Below are 23,180 nucleotides of genomic sequence, written 5' to 3'. Positions count from 1 at the left end.
CAACAGTAGGTTATTTTTCCAGATTAAGTAGGAATCCTCTAGGTGTGTAGAGCAACAATTTCTCTCCAATTTTCTAACATTGTTCTTTAAAGTACGCAGCTCTGAATTAAACCAAGGAGCCTCCTATTAATTATTACCTTCTTTTTCAAGGGGGCTGCATTGTCTAATGCATCACGCAATGATGAAGAAACACTATGAACAAAAGAATCAATTTGTGAAGGGGCAGAAACATAATTATTGTCCTCCACTGTGCTTTTCAGTGATAATGAGGAAATTAAAAGTGGAGCAATATCTCTTAATGCTGTAATTGATCAATTTTGTTATGACAATCTTCAGGATCCTTTTTAAAAATGAGTGCACATAGTCCAAAAAGATCTCAAACTATTTAGAAGCACAGCAACAGTTTTCTCTAACATGAATCCAAATTTACTGATTCTGAAACCTTTTGCTAATTCTTTGTACTGTAACTCTGTAATAATAATAACTACAGGTCCTTCTCAAAAAATTAGCATATTGTGATAAAGTTCATTATTTTCTATAATGTCATGATGAAAATTTAACATTCATATATTTTAGATTCATTGCACACTAACTGAAATATTTCAGGTCTTTTATTGTCTTAATACGGATGATTTTGGCATACAGCTCATGAAAACCCAAAATTCCTATCTCACAAAATTAGCATATTTCACCCAACCAATAAAAGAAAAGTGTTTTTAATACAAAAAACGTCAACCTTCAAATAATCATGTACAGTTATGCACTCAATACTTGGTCGGGAATCCTTTGGCAGAAATGACTGCTTCAATGCGGCGTGGCATGGAGGCAATCAGCCTGTGGCACTGCTGAGGTCTTATGGAGGCCCAGGATGCTTCGATAGCGGCCTTTAGCTCATCCAGAGTGTTGGGTCTTGAGTCTCTCAACGTTCTCTTCACAATATCCCACAGATTCTCTATGGGGTTCAGGTCAGGAGAGTTGGCAGGCCAATTGAGCACAGTGATACCATGGTCAGTAAACCATTTACCAGTGGTTTTGGCACTGTGAGCAGGTGCCAGGTCGTGCTGAAAAATGAAATCTTCATCTCCATAAAGCTTTTCAGCAGATGGAAGCATGAAGTGCTCCAAAATCTCCTGATAGCTAGCTGCATTGACCCTGCCCTTGATAAAACACAGTGGACCAACACCAGCAGCTGACACGGCACCCCATACCATCACTGACTGTGGGTACTTGACACTGGACTTCTGGCATTTTGGCATTTCCTTCTCCCCAGTCTTCCTCCAGACTCTGGCACCTTGATTTCTGAATGACATGCAGAATTTGCTTTCATCCGAAAAAAGTACTTTGGACCACTGAGCAACAGTCCAGTGCTGCTTCTCTGTAGCCCAGGACTGGGGAATGTGGCACCTGTAGCCCATTTCCTGCACACGCCTGTGCACGGTGGCTCTGGATGTTTCTACTCCAGACTCAGTCCACTGCTTCCGCAGGTCCTCCAAGGTCTGGAATTGGCCCTTCTCCACAATCTTCCTCAGGGTCCGGTCACCTCTTCTCGTTGTGCAGCGTTTTCTGCCACACTTTTTCCTTCCCACAGACTTCCCACTGAGGTGCCTTGATACAGCACTCTGGGAACAGCCTATTCGTTCAGAAATTTCTTTCTGTGTCTTACCCTCTTGCTTGAGGGTGTCAATAGTGGCCTTCTGGACAGCAGTCAGGTCGGCAGTCTTACCCATGATTGGGGTTTTGAGTGATGAACCAGGCTGGGAGTTTTAAAGGCCTCAGGAATCTTTTGCAGGTGTTTAGAGTTAACTCGTTGATTCAGATGATTAGGTTCATAGCTCGTTTAGAGACCCTTTTAATGATATGCTAATTTTGTGAGATAGGAATTTTGGGTTTTCATGAGCTGTATGCCAAAATCATCCGTATTAAGACAATAAAAGACCTGAAATATTTCAGTTAGTGTGCAATGAATCTAAAATATATGAATGTTAAATTTTCATCATGACATTATGGAAAATAATGAACTTTATCACAATATGCTAATTTTTTGAGAAGGACCTGTACAATCCTGAGAGTTATTGTTATAATTCTCTTTTTGTTTGGCTCAATTTGATCGCAGCTGTATTGCAGAATTTCAGGTTAAATGCAAAGAAGTATTTTAAGTCGGCATTGACATTTTATGTTATACCCAAACTAAACAAAAAACTGCAGTGTTTGACTTAATCAGAAATTAAGATAAGAAATTTGACTCCAAACTGGACTTTTTCCCACATAGTGTTTCAAAAGTAGAACAGACATAATTCTCTTTAAATCGGCCTATTAAATGTTGAAAGGCGGGGAGAAAATTATCACCAGAACCCCTCTTTTACAATCCAAATGCTGATGAATGTTCCCACATTTTATTTCTTTGTGATCTGAAATTACCTTGTACCTTTGTACTTCTAGGTATTCTTTTAACCTTTAAACCCTAAGAAATTAAACATTTATTTGACCAATTTCAAACTCATCCAAGTTGTCATGAAATCAAACATTTCTCCCTGGGGAGGAGAATGGAGTTTGAGCCGCTCTTCCTCTTTAGTAGTAAGAGGCCCTTTATTATTATTATTTTTTTCTAAAATAAAGGACTTTACTTTATTCTGCTATAAAGAATCCTAGCCCTGGCTCTAAAACAAAACTCTTCAGCCCCAATCTGTGTTCCCCAGAATATAAATTTTGATTATTAATGTATTTCAAAGTCACCAAAATGACCGGAACTCGTCATTGGCTTAGATCTGTTTTTCTTTTTAAATGGGTAATAGGTCTACCCTTAATTAAGTGTTATAATTTTATGGACCCAAACTCTATGGCTCACGGGCCTCTAGAGTCCCAGAACCACAGGTCGAGGACCATTGCATTGAACAATGATGGCAGCTTTGTGCAGAGATTGAAAGATTGGCTAAATATCTTAGACTTAAGTGTGTATTAATTATGGCTTGGACAATAATCAGATTTAGGGATTGCAATCACTAATTCATAGCTCTTAATTTGCCCTACATCATACAGGTCCTTCTAAAAAAATTAGCATATTGTGATAAAGTTAATTATTTTCCATAATGTCATGATGAAAATGTAACATTCATATATTTTAGATTCATTGCACACTAACTGAAATATTTCAGGTCTTTTATTATCTTAATATGGATGATTTTGGCATACAGCTCATGAAAACCCAAAATTCCTATCTCACAAAATTAGCATATCATTAAAAGGGTCTCTAAACGAGCTATGAACCTAATCATCTGAATCAACGAGTTAACTCTAAACACCTGCAAAAGATTCCTGAGGCCTTTAAAACTCCCAGCCTGGTTCATCATTCAAAACCCCAATCATGGGTAAGACTGCCGACCTGACTGCTGTCCAGAAGGCCACTATTGACACCCTCAAGCAAGAGGGTAAGACACAGAAAGACATTTCTGAACGAATAGGCTGTTCCCAGAGTGCTGTATCAAGGCACCTCAGTGGGAAGTCTGTGGGAAGGAAAAAGTGTGGCAGAAAACGCTGCACAACGAGAAGAGGTGACCGGACCCTGAGGAAGATTGTGGAGAAGGGCCGATTCCAGACCTTGGGGGACCTGCGGAAGCAGTGGACTGAGTCTGGAGTAGAAACATCCAGAGCCACCGTGCACAGGCGTGTGCAGGAAATGGGCTACAGGTGCCGCATTCCCCAGGTCAAGCCACTTTTGAACCAGAAACAGCGGCAGAAGCGCCTGACCTGGGCTACAGAGAAGCAGCACTGGACTGTTGCTCAGTGGTCCAAAGTACTTTTTTCGGATGAAAGCAAATTCTGCATGTCATTCGGAAATCAAGGTGCCAGAGTCTGGAGGAAGACTGGGGAGAAGGAAATGCCAAAATGCCAGAAGTCCAGTGTCAAGTACCCACAGTCAGTGATGGTCTGGGGTGCCGTGTCAGCTGCTGGTGTTGGTCCACTGTGTTTTATCAAGGGCAGGGTCAATGCAGCTAGCTATCAGGAGATTTTGGAGCACTTCATGCTTCCATCTGCTGAAAAGCTTTATGGAGATGAAGATTTCATTTTTCAGCACGACCTGGCACCTGCTCACAGTGCCAAAGATATTTTTCACATCATGATAAAGATCCAGCTAGAAGCTCACAGAGATGGTTCTACTGTTTCAGGCTATTTAACTTCACCTGTAGCTCAGGTGAAAGTCCCTCATCATGACCTGATGATGCTCATTAGTGAACCTCCTCCTCATGTCTTGCTGGGTGAATCAGTGATTAGCCCTAACTTACAATTAGCCCATTCTGAGCCAGTTCTCAGGTTTAATGCTAACTTCAGTCTGGGTTAAGCCGCTCTGCCTCCACCTGATCCTGGGAGAACACCTCCACCAGGCTCCTTCTCTCTGGTTGGCTCCACGGCTGCTCCTAAATGTCTTCTTTCTGTTCTGAAAACATCAGGAGCTTCAGCCCCAGAGGTCCAGGTGGCAAAACTAACTTCGACTAACTTGTCAACCAACAGTGAAAAATCGTTGTCTCCGTTTTTTGGGAGTACTACCACTCTCACCAGCAACTGAATCAAAAGTACAGCAAACAGTGAATGCTTGGTGGGGAAGGTGGGTTGGGTGATACCAAGTTTTTGGGAGGAGGAGGGGGGCTACAGATAACGATGTTATTTTGATAGCAAATGAAAATAAAATCAACAAGTTATTTATGCATTATTTATTTGTTAATCAGAGTGATGTTATTAGATCGGGGGGGAGTCATAACCCCCCTAACCCACCCACAAATTACTCCTTTTCATCCTTTTACTCTGTGGTGATCCCACTCATCAGTTCAATCAAGTGGGTTTGAATGCCACAAGAAGTCTAGCAGCATTCTGGTACATGTGAGCAAGCTCCTCATTTATTCTGAAAATAAACCCAAACAAGGCCAGACTGACTCTATGGGTCCCTCAATGTGAAATAGTTTGATGCAAATCAGTAATTGCTAGAGAGCTGGTCACCATTGGTTAGTGCTGACATTTTCATGCTCTGGTTCTTTCCAGTGACCCAGTCATGTCTGCTGAAAGTCTTGTCTGTGTTTCCAGCTGCTGGAACCAGAAGTAGTAAATCCACGGCCAGTCCCTCCATATTTTCTGCATGGACATCAAAGAGCAGAGTCTACCTGAATGCCAGCCTCTCCCACTGTACCAAAATGCTGGATTCCAGACATGCTTGTGCAACTGGTGCTGGGAAACTGGCAGAAGACTGGCTGAGCTGATGGCTTCCCACCAAGATCCCAGGGCTGCATGTGAAAGTTCGCGGTGGACTGAACTTCACGGGCGGTTTTAGTTTTGTCCTGTGCTGCTGTTGACCAGGGGTAAAGGATACAACAACGACATCATCTACCAAGTCCTCTACGAATACACCTAGCTGACTTGTTACGATGACGTGAACATGGAACCTGGCCTGCATCGACCAATCAAATCAAGTCGAGTTTATTTATGTAGCGCTTTTCAGCAACAAGGCACTCAAAGCGCTGAACATGAGGAAAAACATTACAATGATACAGAAAATCAAACAGAAAAACAAATGAAATGACATTAATAATCATTGGGAGTTTACAGGTAAAAGCTGGTTCTGATCCAATCTTTCTAATAGAGGTAATTAGCTCATTAAGTCCTCTGTGGTAAGAAATTCATCCTGTGCTAGAAGAAAAATGATAATAATAATCCTTGAGGTCGCTGGTATAAAACAGTTTTAGTCCAAACTTTTTAAATACTAATAATGTTTGACTGTCACTGGTTTGATATAGTAATAAAATCCTTCTAAGAAATCTAAAATTCTCTCGTCATTGGTGTAAAAACAGCTGTAGTCACATTTTCAAATGCTAATATTTGGCTTTTGCTGATAATCCTTCTGAGAAAACTGAAAATCTATAAAAAGTAATGAAATCACACATTTAGGTAAAGTAAGATAGGAGGAAAGATAGCAAGTGAGATTTCCTCAGGTATTTAAAACATTTACCTACATGTATGCTTTTTATTGTAGACAGCTGTAGTGACATGGAAACAGTCCTTTATGCTAAAATTATACCTGTAAAAATGAAGTGAAAATATTGAGACCTCCTAGGGGCGCCATGCGTGCACACATGACCTTTCTTCTCTTAAAGAAGCATGGACTGGTTCTGCAGTCATGAACTACAGAAGACAAACTAATCTGCTTGTGTTAACGTCACCAGACGGATGATATTTTAGGGACTTGATGAAGTTTTATTTTAAGATTCTTCTTCATGAGACCCGGTGCTGATCAAACACCACCTGGAGCTTCAGCCAGCACCCATCATGTGTTGGAAGCTGATCATCTGCCTCTAGTTTCACAGCCATTCAGTTCTAACACCAGATAATTATTCCACCACCTCCATCTTCATGTCTGCAGACTGAGATCTTCTTCATTATCCAACAATCAGCTAACCTCTGCAGACCCTGATCACATCAGGTCACTGAATTCCCATCTTCTCGCCACCTTAGCAGCACCAGCCGGGTTCTGTGATGATTTCAGTCAAACCCAGGCAGTAGCTCTCCTGGCCTGGTCTCAAGGTTCTGGTCCTGTTCTCCTCTTTATTATCTGCAGGATCTCTCAGGAGAAAGAGCTGCTGCTTCATCCTGTCTTTTGAAGAGCTGTAGTTGAGCTACGAACAGACTAGAGGATAAAATCTCATTGATTTGATCAAATGATTTGAAATCGGACTCACAATTCAGTGATATTAAGATAAGTTCTGTCCATTAAACTCTGTTTATGTTCATAAATCAATAACTTATTTAACAAGACTGCTTTACCTTCTCCACCACACATTTAAAGAGATTCCTGAACTTTTCTCAGAACTGGACCTGATTCAGAATCAATTAGAACTTCAGCTGGAAAGGGAAACATCTAAAACCAGACATCATCCTGAAGTAAAAAGCTGCAGCGCTGACGATCAGTAAAAGTTTCTGTTAGTTCTCGTCTTTCTCCATAAAGCCTGTTTATTACTAACAGCTCAATGCAGCTGATTTTAGGCTGAAATCAAAGAAGCAAGCAGACGAAATGAAACGTTTAATCTTTGTCTTTAGGTGTGATCAATGTGGCAAAAACTCGAAATAATTTCCACCTGAAATTTAAACTTTTCTTTCTTCTTCTTCTCTTACAAAAGAACTTAAATTTGCTCGATGAAAAACATCTAGTTTCTACTTCCAGGTGGAACTAATAATATTTAACAGACGTTTCCATTGATGAAATCTGCAGAAGATCTTTAACTTCCAGGAGAAATGAATCCTGCAGGAGACAAACACCTGAAGGCTTCCAGGATTTAGTTCAGTCCAACTCTCATTTCTCTCCATGGATGAACGGATGTTTAGGAGGTTATTTCTTCTTCTTCTTGCTCTTCTTCCCTCCCTCCCCCTGCTGGGAGCTGCTGTCACTTCCTCCACTCTTCTGAGTCCGAGTCTTTAGTTTGGGAATCATCTCAGCAACGTAGAACATCACGTCTTTACCTGAAGGAGAGAACCACCAGACATCCTCTCTTTAGCTCAGCTCTTTCCTCCAGGTAGTAAAACTATCAACTTTAACCATAAACTGGAAGTTAGGATTTAAATCCAGAATTTAACAAGATTATTCAGTCATTTCTGCGCCGACTCTCTTCTTCTACTGCAGGAAATATTCAGGTTCAGTAAAAGTTCATTATGTTAGAAATTTGCATCCATTCCTGGATCTAAAGCCTGGAAGAGAGAAACGGGTCTAAACATAAATTTATGATGCTGGTGGAAACTTACGGGATTTGAACTTCTCCTGACACAGACTTCCATCAGTCTGCTTCAACTGAACTCTGACCCGGCCTCTGAACTGGACGTCCCGGTTCCACTCCTTAGGATGCATCTTGTTCTAACAAACAACAGAAAGGAACCAGGATGTCACGCTGTGTTTTAATCTGTGAGTGTTTGTGAGGGACACCCGCCAGGTTCTACCTCCATGTAGACGTTCATCCCTGCAGCCGTCAACACGTCTCGGATCTCAGCACAGGACGGGTTCTCCACCGCCTGAAGACACAACATGATCAGCGGCTCTGTTGCTCGCGCTCAGCACCACAAACACACCAAACTCCAACATGAAAGTCCAGATTCTACCATGTGCTCCCCTGTATGGGCCAGAACTGGGCCCTGCCCTTTTCCTTCTCCTCACTGCGTCCAGCCCTGTGCCTGGGTTAGAACTTCTCCTCTGACTCAGAACCACAACTTTTATAACGTACATGAAAACGGACCGGTTGTGAGAAAAATGACCGGGTTTGCACTGCTGCGGTGGCAGAACCTGTTCACCCTTGGCACCAAAGGTCCAGCTTTTGGGAGCTGATCTGAGCATCATTACATCCTCGTATCTTCACTTCATCATGAGAACTGGTTTCTGTCTCATTTGAACTAATCTCTCTCACTTTCTCTGGAGCACGGCGCCTTTCACACCATCCTAGAGACCCGTTTATGGTCTATGTTCTGTAGTCTGTGGGACTGCACCTTTAATCCAAGGTGTGTTTTCTAACCTAAACCACAGTATGCTTTACAGCAGCGCATGACAACCTGATCTCAGCCACACTGGGGGGTTTTTTCAGTTTGTCGCGGTTCTGTGTCACCTAGAGTCATGTGACTGGTCAGCTGGTCCGTGGGTCTGACCTTTTCATTGGGGATCCTGCGTCCCTCAGCAAGCGTCTTCTTACTGTTGATGTAGATGGGATAGACGCAGATGAACCTGAAAGACACGGCAGACAGAGTCTCAGCCATGATCCTCACATTTTAACGGTTTCAGTAACAGCTGCGAGTCTCAGGTTCAGCGTTCACTGAGGTAAAAAGACTCAAATATTAATTTCTTTGGATAAAACGTAACAGAAATAGTTGAGAAAATATGACCATTTTTGTTATTAGCATCCAGTGTTTAATGGTGCGTATTGTGAGTAACTGATTTCAACATTTCCACTGAGGGGGTTCCAGAGGGTGGACCGGTGGGAAGGATGATCCCAATGGTGTGGTGGTGAGTGTGTGGGCGGCCTTGGGTCAGGTCACTGCCATGGGGGGGGGGGGGGGTTCTGGCTGGCTACCTGTGGCTCTTGGACATGTTCTGAGCCGGCTCGGGGCTTCGAGAACTGAGCTGGGTCCTGGTAGAGCTCCCGGTCCCTTGACATCCACGGGGCTGTCCGACCGGGTTGGATGGGATGGCACTGCCCCTCCTTGGGCTTTCTGAGTTCCCACCACTGTGGACTGCTGATGCCTGAATGGCAGGTTGAGGCACTTGGAGGGATTCCTCCTTGTTGGTACTGGGTTTTGCTGCCAGGGGTTTTTGAAGGTGCCTGGCCACCGCAGTGAAATCGTTGCAGGCATGCAGTGCTGGGTCGAGGAAGTTTGATGCCCTGCATTGTTCCCTGTCCTGGGAGCTGCTGCTCATGTGCTTCCCTGCCTGCCTGTAAGTCTCTGTGGGGGTGCCTGGTGGGCTGCCTGGAGCCAAGGCTGCCAGCCCGTTGCTGCTCTTGGGACAGAAATGAACCAAAAGGCCGAATGCTATTATTAATGCTACCTGACTACATTGCAATCTCTAGAGATGGATTTTGTGGAGCAAAGCTGTTCTGAACATGTAGGCACTTCTTGTTATGCCTGAAATACCTCAGCAGTCCATGTGAAAAAATAAACATAAATCATTTCACAACAAAATCTAACCCATTGACTCATTAGATCAGTTGTTAAAGTTAGGTTAACTATCGTCATTATTATACAGGTGAATCCATCCCAGAAACACGTTGAATCACCTGCAGTTACACACAGATAGGACCTTGTCATCCAAATATCCAACTGAAGACTGGTCCTTAACCTCTCTGACCAGATCTTTGATAAGTAGAATAAAACGGATAGTTGGACAAGTTTGAGGTGTTTAAGTTAATTGGTTGTTGAAGATAACAGGTCACTAGTGGATGACTTTGTGTCAGCCACTAAAGATTCTGGAATAAATGTATAAAACTACTGTAAAATCAATGCAAGAATCAGCAGTACTGTCCATATTTTGTCGAAATAGTTTGTAATTCTAGCCTTTGTCACCAAGCTTTAGAGGTAAATCTGCATCAACATAAAAATGATAAGATACATAAATGAATGAGTGAATTTTATCCCCTGACAGATGCAGATCTAAAAAAATGAATCGGGTCCAATTATTAATCCCTGCGGCAACCCACAGAATAAAGGTTAAAGAGGAGTCAAAACGGCAAAACATAGGAGCAACCTAGAGACATCATACACGTCATGCTTAGCTCAGAAGAGCGCTAAAATATATGAAAAACTACCAGACTTTGTATTATCTGTGAGCTAAAATACAAAATAACTTATGCCGAATTACAGAGAGAGGTTTAGACGGGCCGGCTTCCAGCAAAGAGAACTATTTGCTAATAAAAGCAATCAATTTCTGTTGTTTTAATAAATCAACCAGTAATTCTAGGAAATATCGGCTGAGTGAAGAGTTAGCTCTGTTAGCTTTAGACCAGCTGTGCTCACCGGTCTTTATCCGCGGGGTTTTCAGTCAGATGAGCCATAGCTGAAATTAACGCTACACTAATTAACGCAAAGGTTTGATATGAGGAGTTTATTCACAAAAGTCACGTATAAAAAGATATATTATTCCATTGGAAGCTAACTGCGGTAAACACACAGCGGAATCAATGCTAATGGCTTCTTCTTTGAGTTAAATGCAGTCATCCATAAACCCTGCAAGGTTCATACTGCCACCCTGTGGCGACCTGGAGACTCAGAACAGATTATTTGTAAACTAAAGAAATGGATCCATTTCGAAGTGGTTGAGCAGCTTGGACAGTGTGGAAAGCATACTATTCTATGGATATCTTTATGAAGCTGGTAGAAAAGACTAAGTCGTGTTTACAATGCACAAAAAAAACCCAAAATATATATATATATGTATATATATATATATATATATATATATATATGTATAAAGGGTAAAGAAAATCACAATAAAACACATTCAAAATCACTGGAAATAAAAAAACAAAACAAATTGCAGATCTCTGGTGCCATCTAGCGTTTCTTTGCAGTTCATGATCCCCCCACTTGGCGTCGCTGGGGAGCGGAATGTGGGCGATGCTAAAGTACCCGGATGTTATTGCAGCTAGCTCTTTTAGCCTGTGCGACGCCGCTCAGTTCTGCCGCAACGGGGTCTTTCGATACATTTCGCTCCCGCAGCTTTTAAAAACAGTTTTTAATGTCGGGAAGTTAACACACCTGGTTTATAATGACAGAAGTGATCTGAAGGTGTCGACATTTTTCGGTGTAGTTGTTGAATTTGTACGCTGTTTGGCGGACTGGGTTTGGTGTAACAATACGCGGAGCTGAAGCGCAGATCAGTTCGGTTTTTAACCACAGCTGCTGTCATGGAGGATAAAACTTTTACTAAAGAGTTAGACCAGTGGATTGAACAACTCAACGAGTGCAAGCAGCTGACAGAGAACCAAGTCAGGACGCTCTGTGAGAAGGTAAGAACTCCGTCTGATTCCGCTGACCTCCATTTTATGGTAGGCCCCAGCGGCTTGGTCTAATTCCTGGAAAGGCAGTAACATTTAGGAGGTTTTTTGGCCCGATTTTATAGTTGTCACACGGAGCTCAGCGGCGTCTGTGTGCCACGTTAAAGCTAAACCACAGCCAATCCGCATGTCTTCTAGGTATAGATGTATTAGTGAGAATGTTTAACAGTCTCATCTTTTTGAAACCCGACGGGCCGAAAATACGCACCCTGTTTATCCATCAAATAGACGCAGCCGACTTTAGCGCCTATTAATTAAACCAACTAGATTTCCCTTTCCTTATCGTCTTATAGTATTGGTTTCGAGCATGTATTCATTTTACATGCTAAGTAATTGGTGGACCGGTTAATCTGCCTCCTTGTAGTGATTCTCACCGCACCCAAACTGGATCGATCAGGGGCTTTATTGCACAAACCTTTCCGGCCTTCCAGGTTTGCTGCAACATAAATGAACTTAGACCCGCTCGGTTCTGACTCATTGCTGCTTTTTATTCATTCCTGTAATGAACCTCTAAATGCTGCCTTCTGAATGAAGCGGTGGTATTTCTGGCTCTCTGTGCATGAAGAAAGACACGAAGCTGCGCTGCTTGGAGGAACAGGCCAGAGATGCACAATATTCATAGCTTCATTCCAGGGAAAATAAGATATTGAGTGTTTTATGATTAGAAATTCGTGGTGTAAATCTAAAACCAGTAGATCTACAACAGCTTGACGTGTTCTGAAATATTTGAAGATAAACACTTAGATTGCACCTTGGATTTCCACCTGAACAGCATTGTTTCATTTTAATCAGGTTATTGATGGAATTAAAGGAGAAACCTGAACTATTAGGAGCTGTAGTTTTCATGTGGAGTCTCTCCATACACAGTTCATCTAGTAGGCTTTATTTAAAAAACTTTTCCTGTAATAGTTATCGTATCTCTGCTGAAATCTAATCATTAAATCAGACCCTAATTAATGTTCTGAATTACTTCTTTATAAGAAGGAGAACCAGTGTTAGCACAGAGTGTGGAGTTTTTTTTATTAGCATCCACAAAATGTGTTTTTGCTTCCTTGTTTCATTGTAAATATGTCAGAAAGTTGTGCTGAGTTTTGTGGGAGCATTAAATTATAGTTTATTAAACACAAACCGATCCGATTCTGTCACATCTCCTGATGCTGAAGCAGCAGTGGCACCACAGGCCCATACTGAGCAGACTAACATATGGCAAATATATCGTCATGGCGATATCAGGTGTGCAGTGTTCATTACACAAAGGGCTGTTTGGAGCCCAGTAATTGTTAGCCCTCGTACCCCCAGTGTTGTGGACTAGCCTCCATCACGATATTTACCAGCATTATCACCATCGCAAGACGTTCTAATATGAAACAGCCCTAGAGCGCAGCAACATGGTATAAATACAACCGAAGGTATAGACAGTCCGCCTTATTATGATTGGACCGGCCATTAAGTAGGAAGGGTTGAGTGACCCGGAACCACGTCAGCGGGAAAAAGCAGGTCTGTGATTGTGTGCCGTTACCTGCCTGGGATGACGGCTGTTATCCAGAAAATCTGTTTAAAGTTGCTTCACTGAACCTAATTATAATAAACAACCAAGAGAAATAACGGTTCTCAGCCCATTAGACATCATCAGCCCCATTTTAGGGCTTTTCCACCGAAGGAACTCTTGTTCTTGAATCGGTTTGGTTTGTTTAGCACCGATGCACGTTTCCACCAGTTTTACCAAGCATTACTCATCAACAGGGGGCGCTAAACAACATGGGGGGCGAGGTAGAGACGGCGGACCTTATTAAGACCCACTCAATGTTGCTTTTAATGGAGAAAGAAAACCTCCATAAACAGTAAATATAAAAAGGGAAACGATGTTTTCATCTGCATAGGTTCAGCATCTGCGAGTGAAACAGAAACCAGTAATTATACGACGTGTTTAGTGTGTTTCTGCTAACATGAATAATCTTTACACGGTACATTCTTCGTACCTGCGGCTTCAAACCGCTCAGAGGTGACGTTACGCTTCAAACCGCTCAGAGGTGACGTTACGCTTCAAACCGCCCAGAGGTGACGTTACGCTTCAAACCGCCCAGAGGTGACGTTACGCTTCAAACCGCCCAGAGGTGACGTTACGCTTCAAACCGCCCAGAGGTGACGTTACGCTTCAAACCGCCCAGAGGTGACGTTACGCTTCAAACCGCCCAGAGGTGACGTTACGCTTCAAACCGCCCAGAGGTGACGTTACGCTTCAAACCGCCCAGAGGTGACGTTACGCTTCAAACCGCTCAGAGGTGACGTTACGCTTCAAACCGCCCAGAGGTGACGTTACGCTTCAAACCGCCCAGAGGTGACGTTACGCTTCAAACCGCCCAGAGGTGACGTTACGCTTCAAACCGCCCAGAGGTGACGTTACGCTTCAAACCGCCCAGAGGTGACGTTACGCTTCAAACCGCCCAGAGGTGACGTTACGCTTCAAACCGCCCAGAGGTGACGTTACGCTTCAAACCGCCCAGAGGTGACGTTACGCTTCAAACCGCCCAGAGGTGACGTTACGCTTCAAACCGCCCAGAGGTGACGTTACGCTTCAAACCGCCCAGAGGTGACGTTACGGTTCAAACCGCCCAGAGGTGACGTTACGCTTCAAACCGCCCAGAGGTGACGTTACGCTTCAAACCGCCCAGAGGTGACGTTACGCTTCAAACCGCCCAGAGGTGACGTTACGCTTCAAACCGCCCAGAGGTGACGTTACGCTTCAAACCGCCCAGAGGTGACGTTACGCTTCAAACCGCCCAGAGGTGACGTTACGCTTCAAACCGCCCAGAGGTGACGTTACGCTTCAAACCGCTCAGAGGTGACGTTACGCTTCAAACCGCCCAGAGGTGACGTTACGCTTCAAACCGCCCAGAGGTGACGTTACGCTTCAAACCGCCCAGAGGTGACGTTACGCTTCAAACCGCCCAGAGGTGACGTTACGCTTCAAACCGCCCAGAGGTGACGTTACGCTTCAAACCGCCCAGAGGTGACGTTACGCTTCAAACCGCCCAGAGGTGACGTTACGCTTCAAACCGCCCAGAGGTGACGTTACGCTTCAAACCGCCCAGAGGTGACGTTACGCTTCAAACCGCCCAGAGGTGACGTTACGCTTCAAACCGCCCAGAGGTGACGTTACGCTTCAAACCGCCCAGAGGTGACGTTACGCTTCAAACCGCCCAGAGGTGACGTTACGCTTCAAACCGCCCAGAGGTGACGTTACGCTTCAAACCGCCCAGAGGTGACGTTACGCTTCAAACCGCCCAGAGGTGACGTTACGCTTCAAACCGCCCAGAGGTGACGTTACGCTTCAAACCGCCCAGAGGTGACGTTACGCTTCAAACCGCCCAGAGGTGACGTTACGCTTCAAACCGCCCAGAGGTGACGTTACGCTTCAAACCGCCCAGAGGTGACGTTACGCTTCAAACCGCCCAGAGGTGACGTTACGCTTCAAACCGCCCAGAGGTGACGTTACGCTTCAAACCGCCCAGAGGTGACGTTACGCTTCAAACCGCCCAGAGGTGACGTTACGCTTCAAACCGCCCAGAGGTGACGTTACGGTTCAAACCGCCCAGAGGTGACGTTACGCTTCAAACCGCTCAGAGGTGACGTTACGCTTCAAACCGCCCAGAGGTGACGTTACGCTTCAAACCGCCCAGAGGTGACGTTACGCTTCAAACCGCCCAGAGGTGACGTTACGGTTCAAACCGCCCAGAGGTGATGTTACGCTTCAAACTGCTCAGAGGTGACGTTACGGTTCAAACTGCTCAGAGGTGACGTTACGGTTCAAACCGCCCAGAGGTGACGTTACGGTTCAACTTGCCCAGAGGTGACGTTACGGTTCGCCCAGAAGAACCAAATATTCTGCAGGGCCCGAGTTGCACCAGAGTTCCTTTCGTCATTGGGAACACGTGTCACCGGTTCTAGATCATGTCCGGGAACCAGAATGGGCTCAGAACCGCGTTGGTGGAAAATGGGTATTAGACTAAAGGAAGGTTCTGGGTTTGATTCCTGCTACATATCAATGTGCCAAGCTCAGCGGCACATGGATACCTTGTGTGTGTCTGAGGGATGTTGGGTGAATGTGGCTCCAGTGTTTAGCGCTGGTCGTATGACTGGAAAGTTTTATATGAGTCCAGTCCGTTCAATATTCAGATTGTTGGAACAGCTTCTAAATAAAACATTATATTCTGACAGTTTATTGCACCAGCTGTAGTAACACTGACTGAATAAACTTTATGAAATATTTTATAATAAAGCAGGAACCCATTGGGTTAATGAATAAATAAATGTATACATGAAACCCTTATAATCCCCCATGATTGTGTAACTTTCATTTAACGACATGCAGACTTTATCAGTTGATCCAATCAAACTGTTTTAAATCTAATAAATCGATTTATCTTAAGTTGATTATTTGTTTAGTTTCGAAGATAAAGTTGTGGTAAATTTCAACACACAAGTATTTATTTATTTATTGCGAGTCATGTTGTCATTGCATCATCAACATTATTGCACAACGCATGATTTCCTAATATGGTGGAGCCATTCTACAAATGACCCAGAACCAACCCGGGTCACCTTAGAGCCTCAGGAGAGTCTTCCACCGTTGCTGTTTTGGTTCTGTTCATCTTTCATCACCAGTGTAGCTGTTTAGCTAGTGTTAGCATTTTATTCTTGGGTCAGAAATACATAAGATGTCACTGTTGCTCTTTACATCACTAGAAATGAGAAATAATTCACTGACTCCTCATTTAGACTAGAAATATCCTCAAGCTTTGTGTTTTATAGCAGAACCATTTATGGGTTCTTTTACTTGTAACTCGGTGGTGTCTGAATGATGACTTTAAACACGTAGTAGTTAGATCTCTGTTTAGGTTGAAACAAATACTAAAAAGCAACATTTCTCTACAAAATAAATGGGGGAAAAAAGCAACAGATGAGCCTTAAGTTTGACCCGTTCTGAAGACAGTGACCCAGTTTGTGTGGTTGCAGTAATACTGAGGTTAGGTGGAGCTACCAGGGGTGCAGATGTGGAGCTTTGGTTTCTCATAGAGCGCCCAGCAGAGGAGGGGAAGCCTCCAGATGGCTCCTCAGCACCTGGGTTTCTGTGCAGGTAGTTCTAGGTGCAGTTTGGACCCAACCCTGGAACCGTTTCATTCTCAACCTTAGCAGCATCAGGGACGGCAGCAGGACATCGTGTGCCGTGTAGCGGAGAATACGTTTTATATTATTTATAAGATACTAGATATTAAAATAAACCTTCATGTATATTGAATACCACACAATAATATTTAGACAAAGATTGACATCTTAGTCATTTATTTCAGTTGTAATGATAGAGAATGTAACATTAATATACACCATTATATGGATTTAATATGAGCCATTAGATGTTATCTAAACAGGATGAAGCTCGTTGGGCCGTTTGCATATTAACACACGTAGCCATGAGTTTAAATGTCAATTATTAGCTCTCAACTGGTCCTGCCCTCTGACCTTTTCCCAACTACTGCTCCCATGAAGCATCAATAAATGTGTCTGTTCTTTAAAACCGAAAGCAGATATTTTACTCCGACTCATGCAGCTCGGGTGGAGAGATCACCGCCAGCATCTTCCTGTCAGGTTCTGATTGTAGGCTGTGATACATTCAATGTCTGAAATACGGTTGGTGATAAATGTTGCTGTTCATCACTGATTTTATCCTCATTGCAGCAAATACCATAAAATATAACGATAGACAGTAAATCTGTATCATCCTTCCGTACCTGGCTTGGCTTCCTGCTGCAGAAACATAAATCCCAGCACTGGTCTCCACTGCTGCTGTTTTAACGTGTTTCCTAATAAAATGATTACCCACCAACCTGGAGCCGAAGAAACACTTTAATTCTGTTTAGATTCAGATTTCTACTAAACAGAGAAATGAAGGATGGATTTTGGGACTAATGAGGTTCTTTAGAGTCCGAGCAGATCTTTCTGTGCTTCTCTCATTACAGCAATGATCTAACACACCTGCTCGTTTCTTTCAGGCAAAGGAGATTCTGACCAAGGAGTCCAACGTTCAGGAGGTGAGTTTGATTTTTAAAGGTCCAAACCAGACCTGCAGCTGAAAGGTGCAGAAAATAATAAGCTTTAGCTGAAAATGACAAACAAACAAGCAGTTCTATATTAAATCATAAAATGGGTTGAAAACATGTTGTTTGAGCCAAAACATACATTATTAATCTGTTAAAACCCAAACGTGTGAGTCCAGTCAGAGGTCAAACCTGGATGAGATGAACCATCCAGATGTTTTCCCAACAGAAGAGTTTGTGGTTCTGGGTGGATCCGAGTCTTTCCAGTCAAGACAGGAAGTGGAAAACTATTTAAAGGAAGTTCCTTGCTCTAAAGTAGATTCAGGTTAGGTTCGTTCCTCTGACGGTTCCTCTGATTCTCCACAGGTGCATCTAAAGAGGTCAGATCATTGAAAAGTTTAATAATTTCTCTCATTTAACTCGAAGAAAAGTTCAAGTGTTTTTATTTCTGGTAACTTTGCTGATTCTGGCTCTGTTGATAAAAACCCAAAAATATTAGAATAATAAATCAGTTGTAGGAAAAAGAAATGATTTTACAGGAGAAATTGAGTTGATAGTCCAGTAGATTTCTTCAGTACTTGGTCTGGGCTTCTATTGGAGGAACCATCAGCCTCTGGGTCCACTGAGATTTAGTTCCTCTTCCTGTGCTTCATGGTTTCCAAATGAAACAGAAATATTTACTTTCTGAAGCACTGATCATCAGTCCAGGCTTTTCTTCTCAGCCCCAGTAAGACGCTTCAAACATTGAATCTGGTCCAGGAGTGGAATGAAACGGTTGTAGTCCAGGTTCTGGAAGTTCTGACTCCAGCTGCAGTCCACATCTTGTGAATCTCCTGAGAGTTCCTGAATGAGCTCAACTTCACAGCCCTACAGAGGCTGCAGTTGTCTCAGTTGCTTGACTTTTTTTCTACCACACTTTGTCCTTCCACTCAGTTTTCCATCATTATTGTTAGATGCAGCACTCTGTGTCAGCCCGGTTCGTTTATGGCTCGCCTCGTCAATGACTGTCTGCTGGACAACTGTGGAGTCAGCAGTCTTCACCGTGATTCTGTAGACCATAACTGGACCGAACAGAACATTTCGGTATTAAAAACCCCCTTTTATTGGTTTGATGTAATATTTAATATTTTAAAAGCGAACCTTGTAACTATTTAAATCTGTTTAGTGTGAGAGTAAATTGTTAAGCCTCCCATTCCTGTGTGCTGTGATCAGAACAGCGGTCCATTAAAATGTTCTGGTACAACCGGACCTCACTGTGATTGGATCTGTGCTCGTCAATGAAGAGGGGTGTTGACCTACATCTGGGATTTAGATGGGCCTTGTTTGTTGTCACTACAGAACTGATGAGTTCTGACCCACAGAGTTCTGTTAGTCCTGGACTGATCTGTCTGACATTGATTTAAATGTGGTCCGGTTTCAGTGAGTCTGTCTGAATCGTCACATTTTCTGCTCCAAAATTCATTAAAACACGTCAGATGTTTGTTGGAGTGAAGTTGATCCAAACGGTAGAATCGATCCTGCTTCAGGTGGTTTTGTTCTGGTTCTCCTCTGAACTGGACCTGGTTTCTTCTTGGTTTTTGCTTTGAGATATTTAGTGGATATTTGTTCTCATGGTTCTGGATAAACCTGCTGGTTTCTGTTGGAGAACAGCTGGACGTCTAAACATGAAGGTATTATTGCTCCAGGATAAATTGTCTTCAGAACCTTTTCTGCTTTGTTTTTGGACTTCAAACATTTAACTGAACATTTGATGCAACAACTAGATGTTTTCTACAGAACTCAGAGAAGATCAGAGTAGAAAGACAAACCCTTCAAGGTCCCAACGTGTTTGAAGCTACGGAGATGAACATCGTAGACGGCCCGGTTTTCCAGGTGTGTTTAACGGGCCCGGTTTTCCAGGTGTGTTTAACGGTGTGACGTCTCTCCTCAGGTGCGATGCCCGGTGACGGTGTGCGGCGACGTTCACGGTCAGTTCCACGACCTCATGGAGCTGTTCAAGATCGGAGGAAAGTCTCCGGACACAAACTACCTGTTCATGGGGGACTACGTGGACCGAGGGTACTACTCTGTGGAGACGGTCACTCTTCTGGTCACATTAAAGGTAAATCAGCCCAGAACCTTCTTCTGAGTGAACTGGTTTCAGAGAGTCTAAAGATAAAGTCCAGTTCCCCGATAAATAAATGGGCCTCTTCGTCGGTAAAGATGCCTTTATTCTGACACAGCGGTCCAGTCAAAGGCCTTCGCAGTCTGAAGCTGTAGCTCATCCTAACTGTGTCTGCTGCTTGAGACCGGTTCAGCGGTTGGGCTGCTGGGTTCACAGCTCGGGTTTGTTGGGTCATAAAGGGCTTGGTTCTGCAAACACTGGATGGTCACAGATTTGGCTACAGAACCAACACAAGTTCAGAGTTCAGACTGCTGTTCAGGATCTGACGGGAAGATCCGTTTTCTTCCTCTGGTGTAAAAACTGAATCTGAGATGTTTTCACCTGACTAGTCCTGATTCTGGCCCGCTTCCACTGTTTACAACAGACCGGGCCAAGAACCGCTGAGTCATGGTACTGTCTCGTCTAACAATGATTCATTTTATTTATGAAGCTCGTTTCATTTGAAAAACGTGTCAAAGGGCAACAGGATAGAAACACGTCTGCTCCTCACCTTCATCTGGGCCTCATCTCTAAAGAAGCGCGTGAAGGTCAGAGATGTTGGCTGTATGGTTGGAGACCAGTCTGATGGAGGTTCTTAGTTCTGATGCATTTATTGAACAGGAGAAAATCCGATTTTTCAGTATTTGACCCGTCGATCACTGATTGGAGCTGCTGGTCAATTCATCTCTACTTTTGTTGATGTAAATCCAAAGATGTTGCCATCAAGCGTTGGCTCTGCCTCCTTCAGGTCCGTTTCCCAGAACGAATCACCATCCTGCGGGGGAACCACGAGTCCCGGCAGATCACACAGGTCTACGGCTTCTACGACGAGTGCCTGAGGAAATACGGCAACGCCAACGTGTGGAAGTACTTCACGGACCTGTTCGACTACCTGCCGCTCACCGCCCTGGTCGACGGACAGGTACGCCGACCAGCAGGGGGCGCCGTCTCGACCATAAAGCTGTGAGGCGTAATTGATGGTGTGAACTGAACGTTTTGATGAAAATCTGCCTGTTTGGTTTCAGATCTTCTGTCTCCACGGAGGCTTGTCTCCTTCCATAGACACTCTGGATCACATACGCGCTCTGGACCGCTTGCAGGAAGTCCCACATGAGGTACAACCAGACACATCTCCAGGTCCACATGCAGGTTCTGTGATTTTCTGTTTAGCTGCAGTCGGTGGAGATCCTTCACCATGTTGGAGATTCAGATTGTTTCCATCATCTCCTTCATCCATGGTTTCAACGTGTAAATAATTGATTCTGTATGCGACCCGTCAGGGCCCGATGTGCGACCTGCTCTGGTCCGATCCCGACGATCGCGGTGGGTGGGGCATCTCACCCCGAGGTGCTGGCTACACCTTCGGACAGGACATCTCTGAAACCTTCAACCACGCCAACGGCCTCACGCTGGTGTCCCGCGCCCATCAACTGGTCATGGAGGTAAAGGTTTAACGTGTCCACAGACCAGGAGACAAGTTCTGCTGTGTTCCTCTGCAGATGATGATGCTGACCTCTGGACGACCTGGTAGAATTTATTAATATTAGGTTTCTATGGATTCAAACTGGAGCAGATTTAACTCTTATACCTTTAAGATGTTTCCACACCTTCAGATGTTCTAGAGGTGGAAGAAAGTGTTCATTCAGGTTCTGAAAGTAGATCCAAACAAAGATCTTCTTGGTTGGTCTGAAGTACCTGAAGGATGGTGATCACCTGTTTGTTTTAGATGATGTAAAATCCACCTGAATCTGCTCCAACTGGACCGCTCTCTGTTTCTGTTCCTCAGGGCTACAACTGGGGCCATGACAAGAACGTGGTGACCATCTTCAGTGCTCCAAACTACTGCTATCGCTGTGGGAACCAGGCGGCCATTATGGAACTGGACGACACTCTGAAATACTCTTTGTAAGTGAGCAAAGCTGGTCCAAATGAAGCAGCAGCAGAGACGCCTTGAGTTTATCTGCAGCTGGAGGAGAAACATCTGAACAAAATGAATCATGTTGATACCTAATCTCAACATTTCTTCCAGATCTTTTTCTTTAATTATTTAGTTTTATTCTAATGAATTTTAGTTTGACTTTTTATCTCTTTTATATTTAAACATTTTCTTGTATTTTTGTGTTTTAGTTGAATTGTTTATAATTTTTCATATTTGCTGCTGGATAAAACTTGTTTTTGTTGGATCTTTTTACGTCTCGATGTGAAAAATGTGATTTTTGTTTTTTCTTCTCCACAGCCTGCAGTTTGACCCCGCCCCTCGCCGCGGTGAGCCTCACGTGACCAGACGCACCCCTGACTACTTCCTGTGAGAGCGTCCAGCCCCCTTCCTGTCTGTCATCCACGAACGAAGACCCTCCACCCCTACACACACCTTTCTCACCTCCACCCTCCCCTCCTCATTTTGGATGGAAAGAAGTTATTAATATTTCTGATGATGTTTCTGTACCAGGGAGAAAAACGATTGGCTGATAAATTCATCATTTTAAAGCGACCTCCTCTCTGCAGTCGTGTTGTCGATATGCTGTCATTAATGCTGTGCTTCTGGGGAGAAAAACACGTCAACTATGATCTGTTTTAGTTTTTTTTTTTTTTTTTTTTTCGTTTCTTACATGTTTGAGAAAAACATAAGATAATAAAACGACCGACGTGGACCAAATGTGCCATATTCAGATCCTTTTACAACATGTTCAACTCGCAGGTTTTCTGATTCTTCTTTTTTTACACCTCTCTAACCCGACCAGACGTCACCAAACATCTGATGGCAAATGTGCTTTTTTCTGTTGCAACATCATTTTAAGATTTAAAAAGATTTAGGAACAAAAAAAATTTGCTTCAAGTAGTCCAGCTGTCAGTTTTAGCTGTCCAGGCTGCAGCCGGCGGTCATCTCAGCAACTATATTACTGTAAGACAACAGACGTATGAAATAAAATGTCCTATTGACAAACTACTGGGAGTTCTCTGTCTTCAGTTTCACAGCAAATAATCCAAGTCCTGTTTTATTTAGAAACAGCAGATTGTGGTTCATGATCTAAACGATGGTGAGGTTATAAAGATGCTAACCACAGTGTAGTTTTCACTAACAGGTCAAATAAAAGCACAACTAGGTGATAAAATATGGTTTTCATTTTTAAGAGATTTACGTTTCTAAAACAGGCTACATGGTGTGTAGTTGCAAGAAGAACCCAGGTGATCAGATTCCAGGAAAGACTGATGCATATGTGGGACTAGAACCAGATTCAACAGGTTCTGAATCATTGGAGCTACCAGGACTCAAGTGTTTGGGTCATCATGGTTTGACTCCCAAACCATGATGATGGTTACCCTCCAGTCATTAATGGGCTAATTTTGTTTATTTTCCAGTTTGAATTTAATCAAGTC

At 43.5% G+C, this 23,180-nt stretch overlaps 2 protein-coding genes across 2 annotated transcripts; one reads left to right on the top strand and one right to left on the bottom strand.

The window, feature by feature from the left end:
• Window positions 1–7,045: 7,045 nt before the first annotated feature.
• On the bottom strand, window positions 7,046–10,719 carry srp19 (signal recognition particle 19). Its single transcript, XM_047380415.1, has 5 exons — window positions 10,525–10,719; window positions 8,665–8,740; window positions 7,969–8,040; window positions 7,777–7,885; window positions 7,046–7,497 (listed from the first exon to the last, which is right to left on the bottom strand). Exons 1-5 carry the CDS (start codon window positions 10,560–10,562, stop codon window positions 7,367–7,369), a joined length of 426 nt encoding a protein of 141 aa, XP_047236371.1. The 5' UTR covers window positions 10,563–10,719; the 3' UTR covers window positions 7,046–7,366.
• Window positions 10,720–11,141: 422 nt separating this feature from the next.
• On the top strand, window positions 11,142–22,749 carry LOC124877743 (serine/threonine-protein phosphatase 2A catalytic subunit beta isoform). Its single transcript, XM_047381187.1, has 8 exons — window positions 11,142–11,516; window positions 17,615–17,653; window positions 19,590–19,760; window positions 20,551–20,724; window positions 20,828–20,917; window positions 21,083–21,244; window positions 21,589–21,707; window positions 22,039–22,749. Exons 1-8 carry the CDS (start codon window positions 11,415–11,417, stop codon window positions 22,109–22,111), a joined length of 930 nt encoding a protein of 309 aa, XP_047237143.1. The 5' UTR covers window positions 11,142–11,414; the 3' UTR covers window positions 22,112–22,749.
• Window positions 22,750–23,180: the final 431 nt, after the last annotated feature.

This window comes from Girardinichthys multiradiatus, chromosome 12, assembly GCF_021462225.1.
Source record: "Girardinichthys multiradiatus isolate DD_20200921_A chromosome 12, DD_fGirMul_XY1, whole genome shotgun sequence".
Classification (NCBI taxonomy): Eukaryota; Metazoa; Chordata; class Actinopteri; order Cyprinodontiformes; family Goodeidae; genus Girardinichthys; species Girardinichthys multiradiatus.
Note: the sequence above shows the minus strand (reverse complement) of the source record. Positions and strands in the feature narration are given on the sequence as shown.

Excerpts from the sequence above, each read along its gene's own strand:
- srp19 (XM_047380415.1), bottom strand. The coding sequence starts at position 10,562 with ATGGCTCATCTGACTGAAAACCCCGCGGATAAAGACCG. Across the intron at positions 8,741-10,524 it reads AACCCCGCGGATAAAGACCG|GTTCATCTGCGTCTATCCCA; the intron begins GTGAGCACAGCT and ends CGTGTCTTTCAG. Across the intron at positions 7,886-7,968 it reads GGATGAACGTCTACATGGAG|AACAAGATGCATCCTAAGGA; the intron begins GTAGAACCTGGC and ends GTTGTTTGTTAG.
- LOC124877743 (XM_047381187.1), top strand. The coding sequence starts at position 11,415 with ATGGAGGATAAAACTTTTACTAAAGAGTTAGACCAGTGGATTGAACAA. Across the intron at positions 20,918-21,082 it reads TGCAGGAAGTCCCACATGAG|GGCCCGATGTGCGACCTGCT; the intron begins GTACAACCAGAC and ends GCGACCCGTCAG. Across the intron at positions 21,245-21,588 it reads CCCATCAACTGGTCATGGAG|GGCTACAACTGGGGCCATGA; the intron begins GTAAAGGTTTAA and ends TCTGTTCCTCAG.